Below are 20442 nucleotides of genomic sequence, written 5' to 3' on the forward strand. Positions count from 1 at the left end.
GGGGAATTGGGGAATCAGATGTTGGCGCGGGTATTGTGACGGTAAATACGCTGCCCTCGTTCCGCACGCCGGCCGCCTTCTCTACCGAGCTTGTAGGACGAGCTATGGAGTCTTCCACACCAGCTAGCAAACTCTAGGATTGTAAATTGAGTGCTCCAGCCAGGATTTAATGTAAATTGATGATGAGATAAAGTACTGAGTAGTCGGGGTGGCAGCGCAGTGCGGAATCCCAATCCCAGCTGTTGAGACGCTGACTTGCAGCACAGATTACCGTGCTAAGTGGTGTCTTTATGACTCCGATAGATCCCCGCAGAGGGGACAGAATCACCGCATTTGCTTCTGCTCAATCCTGCCTGCTAGAGGACTTATTTCCGCACTGATCCTGATTCCGTTGCCTATCTCGACTATATTTTCCGAAAGTCTAGTTCCCCTCATCCACTATGACCGTGCCAGTGGAGGAAGAGCCCGCCTTCAATCTCACAGACGTAGATCGGGCCGTCCTCGCTCAAACAGACGAGGAATTCGCATACCATGGCTGGGAGGAGCTCAAAGATATCATTGGTATTTATCTGCCCCCCTTCTCTTCTATCCCCTTCCCTTCCCTTCCCTTCCCAAAGGGCAATTGTCGCTCGACAGTCAATAGTGATTAAAAAGCTAACCCGCGCAAAGCACGAGGCGATCTCGGTATCCTCAAGCGGAAACCCTCCGATCTGGTCCGATATCTGGCCTGGTCCAAAGAAACCAAGGCCAAATATGGCACAATCATCAACTATATCTGCCAGCGGCGGCTAGGGTGGCAGTTGCCGACGGAAGGGCCCAGCTTCAACAACCCGATCCCCTTTGCCGACCCCGCAGACTACAAGATTCTCCGCAACGACTGGCCCTACGGGCTAGCTAAGGGGATCGCGCATTTGGTCGTGTGGTCGCGGACGCCGATCCCCGTGCAAGATGCAGACGGGGTCATTACGGCGGAGAGCCATGCGCTGATTGAGAATTTCGTGCAGCGAATGTTTGTAGACAGGCTGGCAAAGGAGGATGGAGTAAAAGATCCGCAAGATCGGGTTCTGTGGTTTAAGAATTACACCGCCTTGCAGAGCGTGAGGGGATTGGAGCATGTTCATATTCTTCTTAGAGATGTTCCTGATCGGTTGATATATGAGTGGACGGGTGAATGATGGTATACTTAAGAGTACTAAGACTAGACAGACATGATACAAAATCAAAGGCCTCAGACGTGCTAGATTGGGAATCCTGAAAACTGGTAAAGTACAGAGATAATGAGCATAAATGATAGAAACATGGTAAGCCCCGTGACTTCCCCTTAGGGAACTGATCATCACCATCATCTTATGACTTCTGCTCCTCGACAAATTTGAGTGCCTCTTCCCTTGACACGACGTCGATTGTACTAGCCTTTTGTCGGAAGCTAACTCCGTAGCACTTCTCGGCGACATGCAGCATCTCTGGTCGGAAGGTCGTGCAAATAAACTGTCCGTTTGTGGAGTCGGAAATGGTTTTCAGCATCTGTGCAACAGCAGTTCTGTACTGGGCGTCCAGATTCGCGTCGATTTCGTCGAAAAGATAGAATGGAGCTGGGTCACAAGCCTGGATAGCGAAGACCAAGGCAAGCGCACAGAGACCTGTCTATGTTAGAACAATGGGCTACATGAAATGGGGACAGGGGACTTACTCTTCTGCCCTCCACTAAGCTGTTGGATGCGCTGCTGGTCGTCATGCTTGCTGTTGAAACTGACGCTGATTCCAACTCCGACATAGTTCTCCACGCTATGCTTCGCTTCCTCATCCTCTGACTCAAGATCGTCCTCCGCCCGCTGGGTACGATCTGTTTTACGTTGGATGATCAAACGCCCTCGGCCGGCAGGAACAAGTTTCTCAAAGATAGTAGCGAATTCACGAGACACCTGCTTGAATGTTCTCTCAATCGCTTCATCCTTTCGGTGATCCAGCACAGAGATCAAGTCATCGATAGACTTTTGCGAAGCGTCAAGTTCCTCCCTTCGACTGGTAAGTGTCTCTCGCTGCTTGGTGAAGTTGTTGTACTGCTCAAACGCTTTCTTGTTGACATGGGCATATTTCTTGAGTGCCTCATTCACCTTATGCAGCTTCTTAACAACCGTGTTAGAGTCTGTATTCTTGTACTTGGTGAATGCTTCATCCGGCAAGACCCCAAGGTCACGGATATTGGCAGCACATTCAGCCGCCTGCTTCGTCAAGGCTGCCTTCTTCTGCATACTCTTCTCCATTCGACGTTGATGCTTCTCGATGGACTTAGCAAGCTCCTCCAACTCCCGTCGGGACTCCGCATTGCGTTGGGTAAGTTCCGTTACGCGTGAGTTTGCTTGTTCCATAGACTCGTCTACCTGTGCAAGCCTTTGAGCAAGCTTGTCCAAAACCTTCGTCAGGCGCTTCTGCTCGCGCTGTGTTTCCTTGATGTTCCCTTGGCCATCTTCATCAGCTATATCTGCGTCTTGAGCCAGGAGCTGGTCTAGGCGAGGGTTCAAGTTCTCCCGCAGCTCGACCTCCAGCACTGACTTTCGAGTCTCTAGCTCACTTCGTTTTCCGGAAAGCTCTTGATATTCTCGACGGTATTCTTGAACATTAGAGTTCAAAGACTCAAGGCGGGCCTCTTCTTCGTCGGTAAGAGCCTTGTGGAAGGGCGACGAGAGTTCAGCTTCGAATGCGTCGACTTGATCCTTTAGAGCAGCAAGGTTGCCTTCAATGTTCCGAAGAGCTCTCCGTTTGGCGTCCAGATTATCATTTTGCTTCTGTAGAAGGTCGCGCTTGCTTCTCAATTCTTGGCGTAACGGCCCGCTGCTGTTTTGTACCTGGTGCCTTTGCTGTTCCAGTTTCTGTAATTCGCCGACAGCCCTGGTAATGAGCTGATCTAGCTCCTCGAGCTCTTTGCGGATTTCACTTCCGCGGCTCTTCTTAGTTTCATACTCGTCTCTCCACTTGGCGAGGTTCTTCACCGCGTCGAGACGAGATTGCCGTGAGTCGTGGAAACCTCCGGTAAGAGCACCTCTCTTGTCAGAGCGATCCCCCTCTGGGGTGGTGGCATTAACTCCGTGGCTTCGAGCATACTGCGAAGCAACCTGAAGATTGGGACAGATGATTGTTTTGCCGAATACATGTTGAAAAGCCTTTTCATATGCACGGTCATATTGTAGCTTCTCAATCATCGGGATCGTGTCGCTGGCTTTTGGCATATTGAGCGGCTTGGTTCTGAGCCGGTTAAGAGGCATAAACGTAACTCTTCCTGCCTTTTCATGCTGAAGGATCTCGAGGACTTTGGTAGCAGTATCGTCTGTGTCAACAACGTAGTGAAACAAACTCTGGCCTGCTGTAACCTCAACAGCAGTGCGGTATCTGTCATTCACCTCAAATAGCTCTGCAAGTGTACCGTAAACACCTTCCAAATTGTGCTGCCGTTTAATCCTCCGTACAGCAGCAATACCACGGCTGGTGTTGTGATCCATCATCTGAGACAAATTGCGCTCTGCACGATCAACTTCGTTTGAGGCATTAATCAGAATCGAGTCAAGTTTTGCTTCTTCTCGCCAAAGTTCCCTATGGATAGTCAGCGTTGCACATGAGGTTCTAGGCCAATCAACATACTTCCTCTGGTCCATGAGTCTGTCTCTTTCATCCTTGGCCGCTTGTACCTGTTGTTCCACGCTTTGAATAGTATCGCCCCTCCCATCGATCTGCTGGCGCAGGCGTTCCGTTTCCGGCTCCAAGAGAGCAATATCATTCTCGATATCATTGATATCTTCCTGTGTCTGCGACAACACGGACTGCACGCTCGAAATAGAAGCGTTGTTATTCTTTATCTCCGCCTGTAGCCACTTATCCCGCTCAGACTTGTTCTTGAAGCGTGAATTTCGGCCCTGCTTAGCATACAGCCTTTGGCGGGCTGTTTCAGCTTCCGTAAGTTTAGCTCTGGCAGCGTCCTCTGCATCTTTGGCCGAAATGAAACGGGGAACGAGCTCTTTGAGTTCTGTCTGGCGCTCTTCAATTGCCGATTGGACAGCTTTCAAGCTTTCGTCATGGCGTGCTTTTGACTCTTGGGCAGCAGCCTGATTATCCGACAGCGACTTAGCTTGTAGTTCTACTTGAGCAAGTGCCTTAGACGCCTCGCGTCGTTCGTCTTCCAGCTGTGCTTTATCAACCTTGAGAAATTCAATCTGCTGTTTGCACTCGGCGATCTCTGCATCGACCTGGGCCATTTCCTTCTCTCCTTGAATGAAACGGTCGCGATTAATGTCAGTATCCTCGACACCAGTTTGTCTCTGTTCTTCGAGGCTGTCTAAAAAGCTAGCAATTTCTTGCTGCTCGCGAGAGTAGATTGTGTATTCCAAGCACCTTCGCTCTTTATCCTTCTCTTGGAAATTCCGCAATTCGTCCTTCTCCTCTTCAAGCTCTGCCAGCCGTTCGTTAATGAAATCTAATAGCTCATCAATTTTCTCCCGTTTGCTGTTCGTCTCGTGCATGATTTTTAGAGACTCCGCACGTCGTGCCTCGTAAACTTGGGTCCCTGCAACTTCCTTTAGAAGATTTAGCCGCTCAGAATCCTTCATATTTGTAAGAGCCGTGACTCGACCCTGCGGCACGATATAGTACGGGTTGGATCGCGAGAAACCGGCCGACTCAAGTAGGTTCATTACGTCGTTTTTCGTCGCATTCTTCCTATCAAGAGTGTATTCATCTTTCTTAAGACCAATTGTTCGGCGGAGGACGAGCTCGGGCTTTCCGGTAGGGAATCGCTCGTCGGAGTTATCAAAAATAATCTCAACATACGCCGACATGACCGCTGAGCCGGAACCTTCCTACTCGCTATAAGCTTGAGTCCCAAAGGACAGGACGCCACATACGTGTAAAAGAGCCTGTCGCTCCTCTCTGCCTAGGTGAGTGTAGGCATCGCTGAGTACGAAACGGATGGCGGCGAAAAAGTTACTCTTCCCGGAACCATTGCGGCCGACAATGACATTATGTTTGGGCGAGAAGGGTTCAATGACCGTTTGATCCTTGTAGCTTAGGCATTACAGCCATATTAGTCGCGACTCGACAGCAACAAGTTGCGCTAGGAAGACTTACCTCTTGAAGCCCTGAATGATAATCTGCTTGACATACATCTTGACCTACACGCGAATATGAAGAATCGCGGTTGTCTACAGCATCACGCGAATGAGACCTCCAAATCAAGCCTTATAGCCCGAGCGTATGTTTCAGGGTATATCGGTGTGCCAAAAGTTAGCGTTAAGGGGCCTTTCGTCGATTCAAGCGTCAATGCCTCGACGTGCGACAGCCTCAACACTGAGACGCGATCAACGCGTTTCTCTTCAGCCAGCGGGGTTCTGCCGGGCGGTCAAGACAATCAAGTCCACCCACAGCTCGTCCAATCAGCAGCTCGGAACCGATAAGGCACTTTTTCCTACCTAAATTTCTTGAGCACAATCGATCCATATTGATCCCTCTTCTATCATCGGCCAGGAAGTAATCGGACTCTACCGTTATCATGTCCTCAGATTCGACTACTCAGGCCGCTTCCCCAGCCGAAGGCTTAAACCCATCTCACACATACGTCCCCAACAAGGGCTATGCCAACGAAGACGGCGCCGTCCCCGCTATGGCGGGGCAAGACCTAACACCTGAAGACGAAGATTACGAAGGCGATGAATACTATGATGATATCTTCGAGGAGGAGCTAGATGAAGGAGACTTCAACTCTTCAAACCCTGCAGACCTCACAAAAGCCTACAATCGTCAAAGGAGAGTCAACGAGCTCGCGGCCGATCCGAACGCCCCAAAGTGGACATATCCCAAAACGAACACACAAAAGCCTACCGTCAACACGTATGCATCCGTCGATGATGAGATAAAATCTCTGACTCGACATGCCGCTAAAATCAAGCTTGACAATGTGCAGTCCGGGCTGGCAGTACGCGGTGGCAGCGGCACCGATAGGGCGGATAGAGCCACCTCCGAGCAGGTGCTGGATCCCCGGACGCGCATGATTCTTCTGCAAATGATTAACCGCAACATTGTTTCTGAAATTCATGGATGTCTGTCAACCGGAAAAGAGGCCAATGTATACCACGCCATGCTACAGCCCGAGGACGATTTCGACGCAGCGCCAATCCACCGTGCTATCAAAGTCTACAAGACGAGCATTCTGGTTTTCAAGGACAGAGACAAGTACGTTACTGGAGAGTTCAGATTCCGTTCAGGGTACAACAAGAGCAACAACCGAGCGATGGTCAAGCTGTGGGCCGAGAAGGAAATGCGCAACCTGCGGAGGATATACGCCGCTGGCATTCCTTGCCCTGAGCCCATCAACCTGCGACTCCATGTTCTAGTTATGGGCTTCGTCGGAAACTCTAAGGGCATTGCTGCCCCACGCTTGAAAGATGTTGACTTCAATATTTCCGACCCGGAAAGCAAATGGCGTGAGCTCTATATCGACATGCTAGGGTATATGCGTGTGATGTACCAGACTTGTCACTTGGTCCATGCTGACCTTAGCGAGTACAATACTCTCTACCATAACGATAAATTATACGTTATCGATGTCAGTCAAAGTGTGGAGCACGATCACCCGCGCAGTCTCGAATTCCTGCGTATGGATATAAAGAACGTCAGCGATTTTTTCCGCCGGAAAGGCGTCCCAACCATCTCCGAGCGGGTTATTTTCGAGTTCATCATTTCTGCCGAAGGCCCGGCCACTGTGACGGATGAACTGCGTGATGCTGTAGAGAAGCTTTTCTCACTCGAACCCGAGGCTGCTGACGAGGTCGATACTGCTGTCTTCCGTCAACAGTACATTCCCCAGACACTAGATCAAGTCTACGACTATGAGCGTGATGCGGAAAAGGTAAACGCTGGTGAAGGTGATGATCTTGTGTATCGGGATCTTCTAGCTCGGGAGAAACCCTCAGCTCCCCCGGACGACGAGGCCGAGACCGGCTCCGAAGTTAGCGGCGGCGTCTCTATTGCAGAGTCTGGCTCTGAAGATGAGGAAGAACGGGATCCTTTCGAGAAGAAACCTCCGCGAGGAAAGCGTTTCGAGGACAAAGAGTCTAAAAAGGAGCATAAGAACAAGGTAAAAGAGGAGAAGCGCGAGAAGCGGGCCAACAAGATGCCGAAGCACCTGAAGAAGCGTCTCGTCTCGTCGTCCTCTAGGAAGCGCAAGTGAGCAACTGGACCTTATCACTCAATCCATGCATCTTGACCGTGCGTCAACTCTGTCTCTCAGCTGCGTCTGGTCCCATACAGGTGACATTCGCATCTCAAGCACATGAACCGCTACACTACCCCAAACAAGTAGATCGGTTCCCCATTCGGCGCATGCCATCAGTCCCCGGCAGAGGACAATAGCGCCCTCGACGCTTGTCTAGGCGCCCGCAAAATATATTAGATCTCAAGATCTCCAGTTTAGAGCCACAAAAACTAAATCAGCCATAGAAGGTATTCATCCGTACGGATCTTCCGAGTGTAGAAGCGTATTCTTATTTCTCCCACACAGCTCCATCATATCCCTCCATCAATGCCGTATACTTCTCCCCATCCCTAACCCACCCTTTGATCCCGCCCTCCAACTTCCAACTCTTGGTCTCACTCTCCTCAACGCCCTGCTGCCGCAGGTAATCCGCAAACCACCCAGCCGCGCGTGTTCCGCGACCTTGAGAAGACCCTAACACAACAGGAACAATCGCAGGTCAGTCACCGACTACTCTGAGCCATGGAAACACTAATAATGAAGAACGGCGACAAGAGACATACCACAATAGAAGATTACGTCTTTCACCCCCGCACTCCTCACGAGGTTAAACAACGTCGGCAGAGTCGGATACAGACTCTGCGCAGGCAGATTGAGCGAGCCCTTGATTGTTCCACCTTCGAAGTCAGTCCTGCGGAGGTCGACGAGCAGGAAGTCTGCGCCGGGTGTCCTGTTGCTGCCGGGCTGGAGCCATTGTAGCAGCATTGGGCGTGGGAGGGATGCCGGGTCTGTGGTCTGGGGGCTGGGGAACGCGGCGTGCCAGGGCTGCTCTTCCGACATTCTGTAAGTGAATTTAGAAGTCCTTGGACTATGAAGGCTTGAAATGGGACAAGTGGACCAAGTGTTGTGGTTGTTCAGTAATGGTTTTCAATTCGTGAGTATATATAGCTGTTGAAATGTCACTGCGGGGTTGTCATTGGCAGTGTACAATGTGGGTCGCCATGACGGGGCTGAGGAATGTATGGGAATAGGCACTTACTACTTACTACAGTATAATGTTGTGATCAATCATACCACATATGGTAAGTATTTGTGAGTAAGTAATCAAAATGGTTTACGAAAAGTAATAGTAGATGTAAGAGCCAGTTTGCCGGCTACGTTAGGAAGTGTGGTTTGCCTAATACAGGAACTCCATATTGCACAACATGACAGATATATAAATATTCTCCAGAACCCACTCTGCCTCAATAATATTAGTGTGCCTATGGTGGGATGCCTATCACCAATAAACTACGCTTCTACCTCATCTCAAGGCTTCAACATATTACATTTGTTACCGACACGACGTCTCTCCCCATCTTACACTATGACCACAAACATCCCAGTAATCAACCTCCTTTCTATGGAGGAAAAGTACAACCACGCCTTGAGCAAAGCACTCGCGACCGTCGACCCTGAAAGAGCCACACTCACCGATCGTGTAAGCATAATCATGCACAATACAAGCCTCTTCTTTCTATCCCAGACGTCGAATTTTGACCTAATTGTCTCTCCTGCGAACTCTTACGGCCGACTTGACGGTGGCTTTGACGATGCCATATCACGGGCATTCTGCCGCCCTCCAGAACACTCGTACGACACACTCACCAAGGCCGCGCAGGCTACTTTATATGCCAAATGGCGGGGATTTGCGCCTCCCGGCACGTGCACAATTGTTCCGTTTCCACAAGAGCTCCTCAAGGCCGACGGCTCCGGCGACAACAAATGGGGGTGTAAGTGGGTTGCAATTTGTCCGACAATGAGGACGCCAGATGATGTGCGCTGGGATAGGGAGGTTGTGTACGAGTGCGTATGGAGCTTACTTTGTGCTGTTGAGGGCTGGAATCGAGACCTGGACGAAAATCAAACTGGCGAGCAGCGGATTCGAAGCATCCTCGTTACGCCTATGGCAACTGGGTGTGGGAAGGTGAGCCCCGAACGCTGGGCGGCGCAGTTCGTGCTTGCCATTAAGCACTTTGTGGATGCAGTCGAGAACCCAGAAAGATGGAGGAATTTGGGCTGGAAGGAGATTTATGACGATATGTTGGAAGTACAGCGGACCTGGAAGGTAGATGGTAACAGCAAATCTTAGGCAGGTTTATATCTGGCCCGTGAACTTCAGATGAATGCTTTAGGGGATAGTATTGAGCTTGTTTTGGCTCTGATTAGCGGGCTACATAATCTTATTAGAGCTTGATAAGGTGCTTGACTAATTCTAATATCGGAGAGGTGGACTGTCCTAACAAAACCTGGCTATATTGGACCCATCAGAGCTCTCTTTGATCCTCATATCCAGCGAATGCAGTCGCAGCGTTTACATCAGGCTTGACTGAGTATACATCAGCGTTTGCAGTTGGACTGGATCAGGAGGCAACACCTCATGTTGTAGTTCATCATCTAGGTCTTTTGAAACGGACTCCTGGGCTTGAATAAACATCATGGGTAGTTAACTTATGCCTGCTGACCAACTACCTTTGCCTTTTACTCTTCAGCCGAGCAAGCGCCTGCTCTACAAGTTCTTGAGGTAGGTCAGGGATAACCTCACCAAACCTAGAATCAGCATCCCCAGGGTTCTGTGGGTCTTGATGGCCCAGTTGCTCGCCTTCATTAGGCTGAGGACTTTGAGCTTGATCCGGAGATTGAAGCACGCCCTTCAACGGCCCACCGGAAATACGATGAAACTCAACACGCATCGGCTCCCGACTCAACCCCGGCCAAATGTCAGAGGGTAGATAGTCGCCCTGTTCGACCCGAAACGTTTCGCGGGCATTAACATCCTCTTCATACAGGGCATCTAATTTATTCCTTGCATCACGGAGGATCTTCTCGACGCGGTGCCGGACGTGCCGCCGCCTCGCGACCTCGATGATTAGGCCATCATACGCATCCAGGAACCCGTCGTAAAGCGCATTGAGATCCGACAGATCCGCCAGCCCGCCCTTGATGCGATCATGCTCGTCGTTCCAGACGGCGGTGAAGGCGTGCGCTTGAGCAATATATCCGGGTAGCCGAGTTGACGCGAGAGAAGACAAATAAGAAAAGACCTCCTTGGTAGCGTTATAGATCGCGGCGAACGAATCCCGTTGCGCAGTTAAAGTCTCTAGCACAGATTCCATTTCGCCGATACGATCTTGGATCTCCATCACGACATCCTCGGCCTCGGCGGCGTCATTGACGATGACACTTACCATCTCCCGATACTCCGACGCGCTAAGAGGGTCGAGCGGGGCGTTTGGATTTGCGTTAAAGTCTCCTTCGATGGTCGGGCCTGTGCCTGCGCCATGACCAGGGCCGGGATGACTGCCCATTACTCCGGCTGGCATGTCCCCTGTGATGGATTGGGCAGCTGCACCGCCACCCTCGGTGTGTTTCACGGCCGTGACGCAGAGGTCGAAATGACGGACCAAGGATTCCAGGAGATTGGCCATTTCCTGCGCGTGCATTTCCAAGGAATGCACCATTGACGGCATGGATGATATAGACGGTAAGCTGGAGCTAGAACCTGACTGGGAGCCCGAGGAAGATACTGAACCCCGGGAAGACGCTAGTTTCGTCGTCGCCCGGTACGTGCTCAACGCCTGCTTGATAGACTGGAGCTCAACATCAAAGGCATTATTGGAAGCGTCCAGATCTGCCTGAGCGGCATTGGTACGGTCGATTGAGCTCTTCAGCGTCGAGTGAAGCTCCTCTACGCCCCGCTCATCCACAAAGTCGTGTAGACTCTTGGGTTCCTCACCCTCAGGGCGAAACGACGCATGCACGATCGTCTCGCGCAGTAAACCGAGGGTCTTTTTGAGCCGCGCGTCCGCTGCATCAAGGCTTTTTAGAGCATTTGCAAATTCAGAGCGTCCCCTGAGGGAAATTTCCTCAACTTCGGCTCGGACGTTGTAAAGCAGTCTAAGCTGGTTGTTCAGGCCGCTGCGGAGGAAACCGGTGCGCGCTGACACTACAACGCTCTCTTCCAAGGCTGAGCGGGCAGACGTAACAATTTCGTTTGCGCGCCATACGTGATTGATTGCTGACAGGGACCTCTTCGCTGCAACGAGGTGTGAGATCAGTGTTTCTAGCGGTGGCAGGCCAGTCTCATGCTGCGCTTCCCGTTCAGGATGGCCGCTTGATGTTGATGAGTCTACTGCTGACATGTTGACGGCCTTTCGTGATGATATGGCTCATGCCCGGCACAAAACGAAGACACTGGCCCTTCTAGCGACATCCAATAAATATCAATGACGGAAGTTGGGGACGATGCGGGAAAGCCCAGGTTCACAGCCGCATCACGGGACCTGTCGAGATTCTCAGGAATACTTACGTCGTGATGATACATACGCAATTACTCGGAATACATTCATCCTACGGCTTTAGCTTAGGCTCAGCAATAATCTATAGCTTGCAAGCATACGGAGTGCAATGGATCTCTTGTAGGAACTTAATCAGATCATTTTGCCCCTTAATATGCTGGACTTGTTCATTTTATTTTTTGTGTAGCATTCCGAAATTCGAAAACAACTATGCGCAACTTTAGCCGCAATCAAACCATCTTGAGCAAATCAGGTATGTTGGCTGCTGCCCGGAAATTCGGTGACAATCGACGTCAAGATCACTGATCACCGCGTTGACTTGCGGTGAGACTGATGTGCATGGATATCTGCAAGGGTCCCTGATCCATGCCCGACGCGGCAATGTGCGTTACGACATCAATTGCTTAGGCCAGGAGAGATATGTCTTGCGCAATTATGGCCGAGCACGACACCTGAATCCTCTCTAAAGCGATGCCGGAGATAGCGTGATCCCAAACAAAAGGGGTGAGCTGGGGTTAGTCTGAAGCCGTAAACGGTGGGCCGTGGAGATGGCTAAGATAGTGGAATCATGGATGTCGCGGGGGGATCTGATGTTTGCAAGAATAACTGGGGCGAGTCGAGGCTAGATGTCATCGTTAGTGCAATCAAGCAGGCGAATGGTGTCAGTTCTGGACAAAGATTCCTCATTTTCGACATCAACATGGGCATATGGCGCCATCGGGCACGTGACTCCGCCCAGGTCCCCGGGGCCCGAGTGGAGCAGCGCTGCAGCACGAGAGGCGGATCCTCACTTGCGTGATCGAAGAGCAATCTATCTTCGTCAAAACCGGCAGGACTTTCACCTTTCTTTATCTTACACCGCATATCCAGCCCACAGAGTGATAAATCCGTCCGATTCTGATCCCATACCTCGAACCATTGTTCAGCGCTTCGCTCCTTGTTCGTCTTCGGTCACTGACTCGCGATACCCCCACGACGTCGCCACCAACCACCAAGGTTCCCCATAACCACGAAGCGATAGAAAGAACGAAATCCAACGATTGACCTCGCGCTGCATAACGGTCGGCCGATACAGACCTGGAACGGTCGTTGAGCCAAGCCGACAGCAAGGAAAATGTCTACCGAGGATAATCACGATTCGCAAATTTTGACGGCAAGACATCGCTCGGACGCCAGCGAGCAGTCGTTCAAATCCCTGTTCGGCGGCCCATCGAGTGAAGACGGAAAAGAGACGGAGCCCGATACCCACGATCATAACCATAGCTTCAGCAACGCAAAGGCGCCCGCAAAGTTTGCAAACCAGAATGTCGCACCCTTCCTCGCCAGACACATCCCTGAACAATATGCACCCTTAGGTGCTCAGTCGATTCTACCAGCAGATCTCAGCAGCGCAAACTCCAAATACTGTTATCGCCATCGCCCAGATCAGAAATGTAGACGGCAAGCCGACGAGCCATCTATGGATAAGCTACAGCGGGTGAGTAACCCCGCTTCACTCAATGGTGGTTGTGTGCTAATTAGTAGGAACTGGAATCGCTTCCTCAAGGTGATCAGCAGAGCATATCACATGTCTGGTCCTTGTTCTCTGCTGCGCCTGCCAAACATCGGAAACTCATTCTGCAGGGAATCATGGCTCAATGCTGTTTCCCGCAACTCTCTTACATCTCCGCCACCGTCCGTGACCTCATCCGAATCGATTTCATCACCGCGCTCCCTCCCGAGATTGCTTTCAAAATCCTTTGCTATCTGGATACAACCTCTCTGTGCAAGGCTTCCCAGGTCTCGCGCGGATGGCGTGCGCTAGCCGATGATGATGTAGTTTGGCACAGAATGTGTGAACAACATATTCATCGCAAGTGCAAAAAGTGTGGTTGGGGCTTACCGCTTCTGGATCGCAAACGATTGCGTGAGTCGAAGCGTGAGATTGAACTTCGTGCTACAACGTGGGACAAGGGAGTGGTGGGCCCACGATCCCCTGATGCTTCGGCAGAGTCACCTCCTTCGGGCAAACGAAAGCTTGAGGATGACGAGGTTGCTGTTGTTAAGCGGCACTGTTCATCGCTCGGGTCAGACGCAGGAGTCGACAAAGATAGTGATTTCTTCAAGACCCGCTACCGGCCATGGAAGGAAGTGTACAAAGATCGCTTCAAGGTCGGCACGAACTGGAAATACGGGCGATGCTCGATCAAAACATTTAAGGGACATACTAATGGAGTCATGTGTCTGCAATTCGAGGATAACATTCTTGCCACTGGCTCCTACGACACTACAATCAAAATCTGGGACACTGAAACCGGGGAGGAGCTGCGCACACTCCGTGGACACGAGTCTGGCATCCGTTGCTTACAGTTTGACGACACCAAGTTGATCAGCGGCAGCATGGACCGCACTATCAAGGTCTGGAACTGGCGCACTGGGGAGTGCATTTCCACATATACTGGTCACCGCGGGGGAGTCATTGGGCTTCACTTTGATGCTTCGATTCTCGCCTCTGGCTCGGTTGACAAGACGGTCAAGATCTGGAACTTCGAGGATAAGTCGACTTTCTCCCTGCGTGGACACACAGATTGGGTCAATGCAGTCAGAGTCGACACTTCCTCTCGAACTGTCTTCTCAGCATCTGATGACTGTACTGTTCGCCTTTGGGACTTGGACACGAAAACCTGCATTCGGACTTTCCATGGACACGTGGGTCAAGTGCAGCAGGTTGTTCCTCTGCCCCGCGAATTTGAGTTCGAAGAACATGATGCCGAGTGCGAGAACGACGATCTCAGTACCACCTCCGGCGACGCCGACCCGCCGTCAATCCAGGCTTCGATGGGTTTGGAACCCAACGCAGCGTACAGCCAATCCTCGGCCTTTGGGACTTCGTTCGATAACGGCCGTGCCGCGCCGCCACGATACATGGTTACAAGTGCGCTGGATTCTACGATCCGCCTCTGGGAAACCACCACCGGCCGCTGCTTGCGTACGTTCTTCGGCCACTTGGAGGGAGTATGGGCGCTGGGAGCCGACACTCTCCGCATCGTCTCTGGCGCTGAAGACCGTATGATCAAGATCTGGGACCCCAGAACTGGTAAATGCGAGCGTACTTTCACCGGCCACTCTGGCCCTGTCACTTGCATTGGCCTTGGTGACAGTCGATTCGCTACTGGCAGCGAGGACTGCGAAGTACGGATGTACAGCTTTCAGAGTTAATTTCTTCTTCCTTTCTTGGCATGATCTTATTATTTTTAATGACTTGTATTTTATGGACGGATACCCTTGAGCTGGCGTTTTGATTTTGCTGGGTTTAGTTCCGTTAGCATGCAATTCCGGCGTTGGATGGACTATCAGGCTCGAAGCTATTCCTCAACGCATAGCAAGGACACTGTTTTTTGTTTGAATTAGCTGTCAGAGTAATGAATTCATTTTCTAAATTATCAATAAGTGTCTTTAGCTGTTCCGTAACTCCTTGTGGTAAAATGCGTGCACCCTATCTACGGCTCCCAGATAGACCGAACCAATGCCAAGGCCCGCCCTAGACTTAAGCCCTAACTTTATGGTTGTATAGCTTCAGCAACAGCATTGGCTGGGAACCGTTGCGAACACTCAACCTTGAAGGCAGGCTAAACACAGAAGCTATACCGGACTATACTTCCAAAAGCGTCCTGCTGTCTCCCCTAACCTTCACTGTTCTTTCCTCTTCTCATTCCGCTTTCAATCTATCTCTACTGCATCTCTTTAACGGCTCTGAGTTATGTCTCCGAGTCTCCCCGAGCAGACAGTCTTACTGAAGCTTGGGCCCTAACATACTTATGTCTGGGTGAAAGAGTAAGCCTTGAGCTTGCAATGTGACAGTAATGAGTGCCATTCCATCAAGGCTCTGTTGGGTGAGTTCATCTGCAATAAGCACTTGCAATAAGCACCCTTACCAGGATGGCGTCTCCAGATCCGCTTTCGAATACTTGCAACCCTGGGCTGGAGGCCTGGTAGAGTAAACGTGTTGGCCATGCCAATGTCGCGAGTCCGCCATGGACGCCCGTTCCGTGGGTTAGGGCTTGCTTTTGAGGTTCGGATCGTAAGTGCGGAATATGCGCCCGGGCTTGAGGGACCAACAAAGCCTGCTATCGGCTTTTGGAGGATTAATTAAATGGTGAACTGCTATAGATGCCATTGTGTAGACAGATCATGACCATGAGCCCAAGTGCTATATCTTGCAGAAGTCGGCCCGTACTTCTGCCTGTCTTGCCCTATGTAGAACGTGTCTCGCTCCAAACTTCCTATCAATCCGTTTCACATGGACTGTAAACTCAGGACCCTTGTTCCTCTGACTCACAGCACATTCGACTGGACAGGAACCTATCTAGCAAGAGAAACCCTAGCGGCTACCAAGAAATCTTCCCATTAGCCATGCGTATCCGGCCTCCGTAGGGTGAAGGGAAATGGCATATAATCCCGGCTCAAGCGCGAAGATCACTCGTCTAATATTTCCCTATCTTTCCTTATGCATCCATGTGGACCTCGAGCATCAATGACAAGATGTCCATTCCCGCCATCATCGACCCCTTTCCCGAACCCCAAGCGGCGTTCCAAGTCCGTTACGCTGAGCCAAAGACTCTCGAGTGTCCTAGGCCCAGACAACAACTCGATACCAGCAAACTAACAGAAATCCACGGAAGACACGTTCGATTCGCTCCAGATACCACCGAATACATGGACCGGAAGCCCCTTCGATCTTCGCCTTTCCCGACAAAGGCAAACATCACCCGTCTTGATCTCACCCTGACCACAGCCAATAGCGATGCTGACCTGCTCCCGCTGCAACCCGCACGCACGCCTATGCGTGTCCGATTTGCTGCTGAGATCTCGATTATTCCCCGACCTGCCGATAGCTTCGACCACGTTCTCTCGGCCGTCGATTTCAACACGACCCATCTCGACAGCACTGGAAAAACTTGTCCCGTTATGCAACATGTTCGGTTCGCCGACGAGTTTACCAACCACAGCCACGCCCATGACGTCTTTCCCTTAATATACGTTCGAGACGGCGAGCGTGCGTCTGTTTCTTCCTCCCGCTCCTCCAGCTCCCCCAGCTCGCTTGGGGCTCGGCGTGCGGATGAGCTGGAGCGCTCGTCGTCTCTGGACAATTTTGTTTTTGTGGCCGAGAACTGCAGGAGGAGGAAGAGGAGGTTTAGGAGGGTCTGTGGGAAAGTTAAGGAGTTGTTTAAAGAGAGGAAGGGCAAGGTTGTTTTGTAATGTACAGAGGATGCCTTTTTCCCTCCCGTCTTAGCTGGCTTTTTTCCCGGTAGGGTTTTGCCCAGAGAAGGGTTTTTTACTGGCCCTCAACATGATATGACATATATGAGCTTGTTGGTCTAGAACTGGAGTAATTGGTTTGTGCTATGAGGGTGATTTATGTTATCTCTGCATCAAGTTGAGTGGATGAGATTGGGTCATTGTTTGTATCCAAATTGAGAGATATTGCATATCCTTTGATAAGGTAATGGTCATGTTATCCATTTTATTATGTTCTTTGCATATTTATCGTTTAGCCAAGACTGTAGCAATATGGATGGATGACTACTGCCCCTTAGTTCCATCGATCAACTAGATGCGGTAGTGCTCTTTTCCTTTCCCTCCTTTGATGCAGTAGATAGTAACCAACAGTATACAGTAAGTTTTTATTGCTGGGAGAGTGCAACGGTGGAGAGGTACTGGCTTTGGTCTTGGTAGGCTATGCCGAAACAACCCATAGAAGTTGACCGATTGAGACCTGGTGGGATGTATATTTTCTTCTCTATACTGCTGGCCATTCCTTCTGGCTTCTTTCCCGAGCTGCCTTTGTTCTTGATTGTGACAATCCTCCCTGAAACGATGTTGTTTTGGCTTTATTATGGCCTGCATTAGATCTTTCATTCACATACCTGCAGACTTCATAGGAGGATTTCTTCCATGATAGAGACATACTAGTTTGTTCGTCACGCAGAGATTCTTTCAAAGTGAGGCTGTGCAGTTTTCTTTATTGAACTGATTCATTTTCTACACTTTGTTCACTTCTCATCCTTATCCATCTACTTCTACCTGCCCTGCATGTTTATTGTCCTCAGTCAACTGTACCTCCCAACAGCACCTCATCCCAGATCGCCGTCTGGGTTTCTCCCTGCTATCCTACCTTTTCTATATACTGACTCTACAGGCAGAATGTCCCTTTCGCTCACCCAAGCAACCTGCGACGCAGCAAGCATCACCAACCGCAAACGTACGCGCTTCCTTCACAAGGTGAAGGGCATTGGTAAGAAACTCCAAAGACCTATGCGCCCTGTTCTTATTGCCTTAGGCGGCCTGGCAGGGTGCCTCACTGGGATTGTCAGTGTCGTGATTCTGTTAGCGGTGAAGATCATCTTGGAGTTGCTGGCGCTTGTGGGCAACTTGCTTGCGTCGGTTCTTCTTGTACCGGCGGGGATTATCGTGGCTTTGTTAGGGGGTAGGTCAAACTAGTAAGCTTATAGGCAGATAGCTGGACGAGATTGAATAATGAGGGTTAATGATTATTTCCGCGCCTAGCTTGAATTCAGTTCGCGCCTGTTTTGGTTAAAAGTAAAAAAAATAGAACAATGAGGATTTGGTAAGTAATAAACAATCTGACGCTGGGGATTTATATTGATAGACTATTATTATCAAATGATAAATTATGATAGTACTAATCTATCAGTGTCAAATATTGGGGTTTAACAAACACTAACCAGCAATTCTAGGGTATTATAGGGCTTTGCTGCCTATCTAACATCCGCCCCGACAACTCTTGATATAGAAAATACAGGATCGAAACTCGTCAACCTAATTAACTACTCATTCTAGGCTCTAGTGAGGTTTCGTTGGAGTTCAACACGATGGCCAAAACCTGCTGGGGCAGCGGTATTCGCTTCCCCTAATGGCCCAGTGAGGATTGATACATGATGAGAAACTGGCAGTGCCAGGAGAGGTCGGTGGTTTCGTAAGACCAGTCTCTGGTAGTATCAAGAAAACACCACTGAATATAACTGCATCACATGCCTCTAATAGCGCTCTTATTATTGTAAGTTCAAAGTTAGGGCTATGTTAGGATAATCCTGTACGCTCTGCAGATTAGACGCCGTAACTTCGAACTCTCCTCCAGTAACCTTGGTCTACCGCGAATCAGGGCTGGCAGTCAACATTTCGTTTGCAGTTTTTTCATAACAACATTGTTGTTATCTGTATAATTTTTCGTCACGATAAACGAAAGGCGGCTCTGCAGCTGCGTCATCTAAAGGAGCGGATTAGGCCTACCCAGCCTGGTCATCGCCCATGCCACTAAAACGTTAACTCTGAGCCGGTTTCTCCCACCACTCACAAGCTTCCATCAAACGACTTCCATAACTTATATAAACTAGTCCCTTGGCCCGTCCGAGTCATGATTCCACCACCAATCTACCCCCAGCATGCGCTCTATCGGAGAGGGCTCCGGCCCTCGCCATTCACCTGCCCAATATCGACCTCCCCAGCGTCCAACCCGTCTGGATCCAGAGCCTGCTGCATCGCCCGAGTACCGACTTCTGGAATCAGAGCACCAAAGCCACTGGGTGAGAAACGAACGCCTCGACGCCCGTCGTCTGGACAGGCCGCTACGGTACAGGTCCTCAAACCTCACAGGGACTGGTGACCACCTTGGTGCTTCAGTTCCCTATATTTCGGACAGTAGACGGCATCTGAGCAGCGAACCAGGACTCGATAGACCAGAAGACGAGACTCAGACTGGGGTGAGCGAGGCGTGGATGTCCCGGCTTGCAATCGATGTCGAAGAGCTTGCCAGGGCGATTGAATGCCCCCGGGAGTCTGAGCATGAGCAGGGGGGCAATATTGCAGCAATAGTGATACTCCGGACGCCCAACTTTCAGACGCGGACCCAAACTCAGGACCAGAATCAGGACCAGGAGCAGAACCAGGGCCACGGCGGATGGACAGCAAGGCCACCTCTCGCTGCAACTTGGTATCAGCCTTCGACGGGTCAGAGCTTCACTGCTTCGCCTGAAACTTCAGTTGAGTCTGAATCTGGCTGGGATTTCTGGGATGAGCTACACCAGCTGGGATGAAGAGTGTCTGATGGACTACCTGAAGCCCTGGATCAGCAGCCACTGCCGTCTTGGTTTATAAACGAGGCTCGGGTGCAGTGTCCCGTTTGTGGACATCAATTTCAGTATCAGCCTCCGGCTGAGCAATCTTACCTATGGGACTTCTAGCGTGGATGCCCGTCAAGGCCGTCCGCTGCTTTCTGTTCTCTTGTGTGATTGGACCGCATTGCTCCTTGGATCCTGGGTATGGGCTCAATATTGTTGGGTGGGAATTAAGGGCTGGATACTGTTATGCTTTGACTTGAAACTTTGTATATAAGGTCGTAATATTAATGACGAATTGAATGTTAGCTCGGGCTATACTTCCGTCCTCCCTCGTCCATGTCCTGGAACGTTCACTACTTACTCACCTCCTCATCTGCAGTCCACTCTACTCTTCCCAATATGAACCTACGCAGACCTAAGCTCCTGTCTCGAGCTGCTGCTAGATCCTACCATGACTCCGACTATACCTCCTCTCCTTTCCTAGTCTCATCACATCATCAAGAACGAATGAGATCGGCCCTAACTCCATCGGAAGGAGTACGGTCTGTAGCCGAAATCGCTGCAGGATCGGAGCTTCAACGCATCGAAGATCTAAGCGAGTCCATCCTCCAGGGGATAGCAGACGTAAAAGATAGTCAGCTTACCTCCTGCACCCACCTAGACCTAGACCAGAGCTGACAGTGCTGCCCTAGTGCTTGAGCAGATCCTGCCTTCTTCAGAACCCGATGAGCGCCGGTCTGAGCGGAGGGTG

At 50.6% G+C, this 20442-nt stretch overlaps 10 protein-coding genes across 10 annotated transcripts, besides 1 other annotated feature; 6 read left to right on the forward strand and 4 right to left on the reverse strand.

The window, feature by feature from the left end:
- Positions 1-20442: part of a sequence feature (contig 1.107 303..444822(-1)) that runs on past both edges of the window.
- ANIA_06365 (GIG1 family protein) lies at positions 408-1322 on the forward strand. The gene is made up of 2 exons (XM_050611179.1): positions 408-561; positions 670-1322. Exons 1-2 carry the CDS (start codon positions 441-443, stop codon positions 1173-1175), a joined length of 627 nt encoding a protein of 208 aa, XP_050466931.1. The 5' UTR covers positions 408-440; the 3' UTR covers positions 1176-1322.
- Positions 686-5315, reverse strand: ANIA_06364 (cohesin subunit SMC3). Its single transcript, XM_658876.2, has 4 exons — positions 5116-5315; positions 4893-5052; positions 1691-4847; positions 686-1640 (listed from the first exon to the last, which is right to left on the reverse strand). The coding sequence occupies exons 1-4, from the start codon at positions 5151-5153 to the stop codon at positions 1348-1350; spliced, it is 3648 nt and encodes a 1215-aa protein (XP_663968.1). The 5' UTR covers positions 5154-5315; the 3' UTR covers positions 686-1347.
- Positions 5357-7486, forward strand: ANIA_06363 (protein kinase RIO1). The gene has a single exon (XM_658875.2). It carries the CDS (start codon positions 5537-5539, stop codon positions 7211-7213), a length of 1677 nt encoding a protein of 558 aa, XP_663967.1. The 5' UTR covers positions 5357-5536; the 3' UTR covers positions 7214-7486.
- ANIA_06362 (putative arsenate reductase (Arc2)) lies at positions 7527-8153 on the reverse strand (the record flags this gene model as incomplete). The annotated part of the gene is made up of 2 exons (XM_658874.2): positions 7801-8153; positions 7527-7711 (listed from the first exon to the last, which is right to left on the reverse strand). Exons 1-2 carry the CDS (start codon positions 8075-8077, stop codon positions 7527-7529), a joined length of 462 nt encoding a protein of 153 aa, XP_663966.1. The 5' UTR covers positions 8078-8153.
- ANIA_06361 (uncharacterized protein) lies at positions 8239-9368 on the forward strand (the record flags this gene model as incomplete). Its single annotated transcript, XM_658873.1, has 4 exons — positions 8239-8256; positions 8289-8319; positions 8623-8717; positions 8763-9368. The coding sequence occupies 4 exons, from the start codon at positions 8239-8241 to the stop codon at positions 9366-9368; spliced, it is 750 nt and encodes a 249-aa protein (XP_663965.1).
- Positions 9429-11418, reverse strand: ANIA_06360 (protein atg17; the record flags this gene model as incomplete). The annotated part of the gene is made up of 1 exon (XM_050611184.1): positions 9429-11418. One exon carries the CDS (start codon positions 11416-11418, stop codon positions 9745-9747), a length of 1674 nt encoding a protein of 557 aa, XP_050466932.1. The 3' UTR covers positions 9429-9744.
- Positions 12413-14956, forward strand: ANIA_06359 (protein sconB). The gene is made up of 2 exons (XM_658871.2): positions 12413-13051; positions 13099-14956. Exons 1-2 carry the CDS (start codon positions 12689-12691, stop codon positions 14770-14772), a joined length of 2037 nt encoding a protein of 678 aa, XP_663963.1. The 5' UTR covers positions 12413-12688; the 3' UTR covers positions 14773-14956.
- On the forward strand, positions 16096-16812 carry ANIA_06358 (uncharacterized protein; the record flags this gene model as incomplete). Its single annotated transcript, XM_658870.1, has 1 exon — positions 16096-16812. The coding sequence occupies one exon, from the start codon at positions 16096-16098 to the stop codon at positions 16810-16812; it is 717 nt and encodes a 238-aa protein (XP_663962.1).
- ANIA_06357 (uncharacterized protein) lies at positions 17238-17957 on the reverse strand (the record flags this gene model as incomplete). The annotated part of the gene is made up of 4 exons (XM_658869.1): positions 17238-17422; positions 17481-17522; positions 17729-17783; positions 17916-17957. 4 exons carry the CDS (start codon positions 17955-17957, stop codon positions 17238-17240), a joined length of 324 nt encoding a protein of 107 aa, XP_663961.1.
- Positions 19017-19667, forward strand: ANIA_06356 (uncharacterized protein; the record flags this gene model as incomplete). The annotated part of the gene is made up of 1 exon (XM_658868.1): positions 19017-19667. One exon carries the CDS (start codon positions 19017-19019, stop codon positions 19665-19667), a length of 651 nt encoding a protein of 216 aa, XP_663960.1.

The sequence above is a fragment of the Aspergillus nidulans genome, chromosome I (assembly GCF_000011425.1).
Source record: "Aspergillus nidulans FGSC A4 chromosome I".
In the NCBI taxonomy this organism is placed as follows: Eukaryota; Fungi; Ascomycota; class Eurotiomycetes; order Eurotiales; family Aspergillaceae; genus Aspergillus; species Aspergillus nidulans.

Excerpts from the sequence above, each read along its gene's own strand:
- ANIA_06363 (XM_658875.2), top strand. The coding sequence starts at position 5,537 with ATGTCCTCAGATTCGACTACTCAGGCCGCTTCCCCAGCCGAAGGCTTA.
- ANIA_06364 (XM_658876.2), bottom strand. The coding sequence starts at position 5,153 with ATGTATGTCAAGCAGATTATCATTCAGGGCTTCAAGAG. Across the intron at positions 5,053-5,115 it reads ATCATTCAGGGCTTCAAGAG|CTACAAGGATCAAACGGTCA; the intron begins GTAAGTCTTCCT and ends GTAATGCCTAAG. Across the intron at positions 4,848-4,892 it reads AGCGACAGGCTCTTTTACAC|GAAGGTTCCGGCTCAGCGGT; the intron begins GTATGTGGCGTC and ends TATAGCGAGTAG.
- ANIA_06365 (XM_050611179.1), top strand. The coding sequence starts at position 441 with ATGACCGTGCCAGTGGAGGAAGAGCCCGCCTTCAATCTCACAGACGTA. Across the intron at positions 562-669 it reads GGAGCTCAAAGATATCATTG|CACGAGGCGATCTCGGTATC; the intron begins GTATTTATCTGC and ends ACCCGCGCAAAG.
- ANIA_06359 (XM_658871.2), top strand. The coding sequence starts at position 12,689 with ATGTCTACCGAGGATAATCACGATTCGCAAATTTTGACGGCAAGACAT. Across the intron at positions 13,052-13,098 it reads CTATGGATAAGCTACAGCGG|GAACTGGAATCGCTTCCTCA; the intron begins GTGAGTAACCCC and ends GCTAATTAGTAG.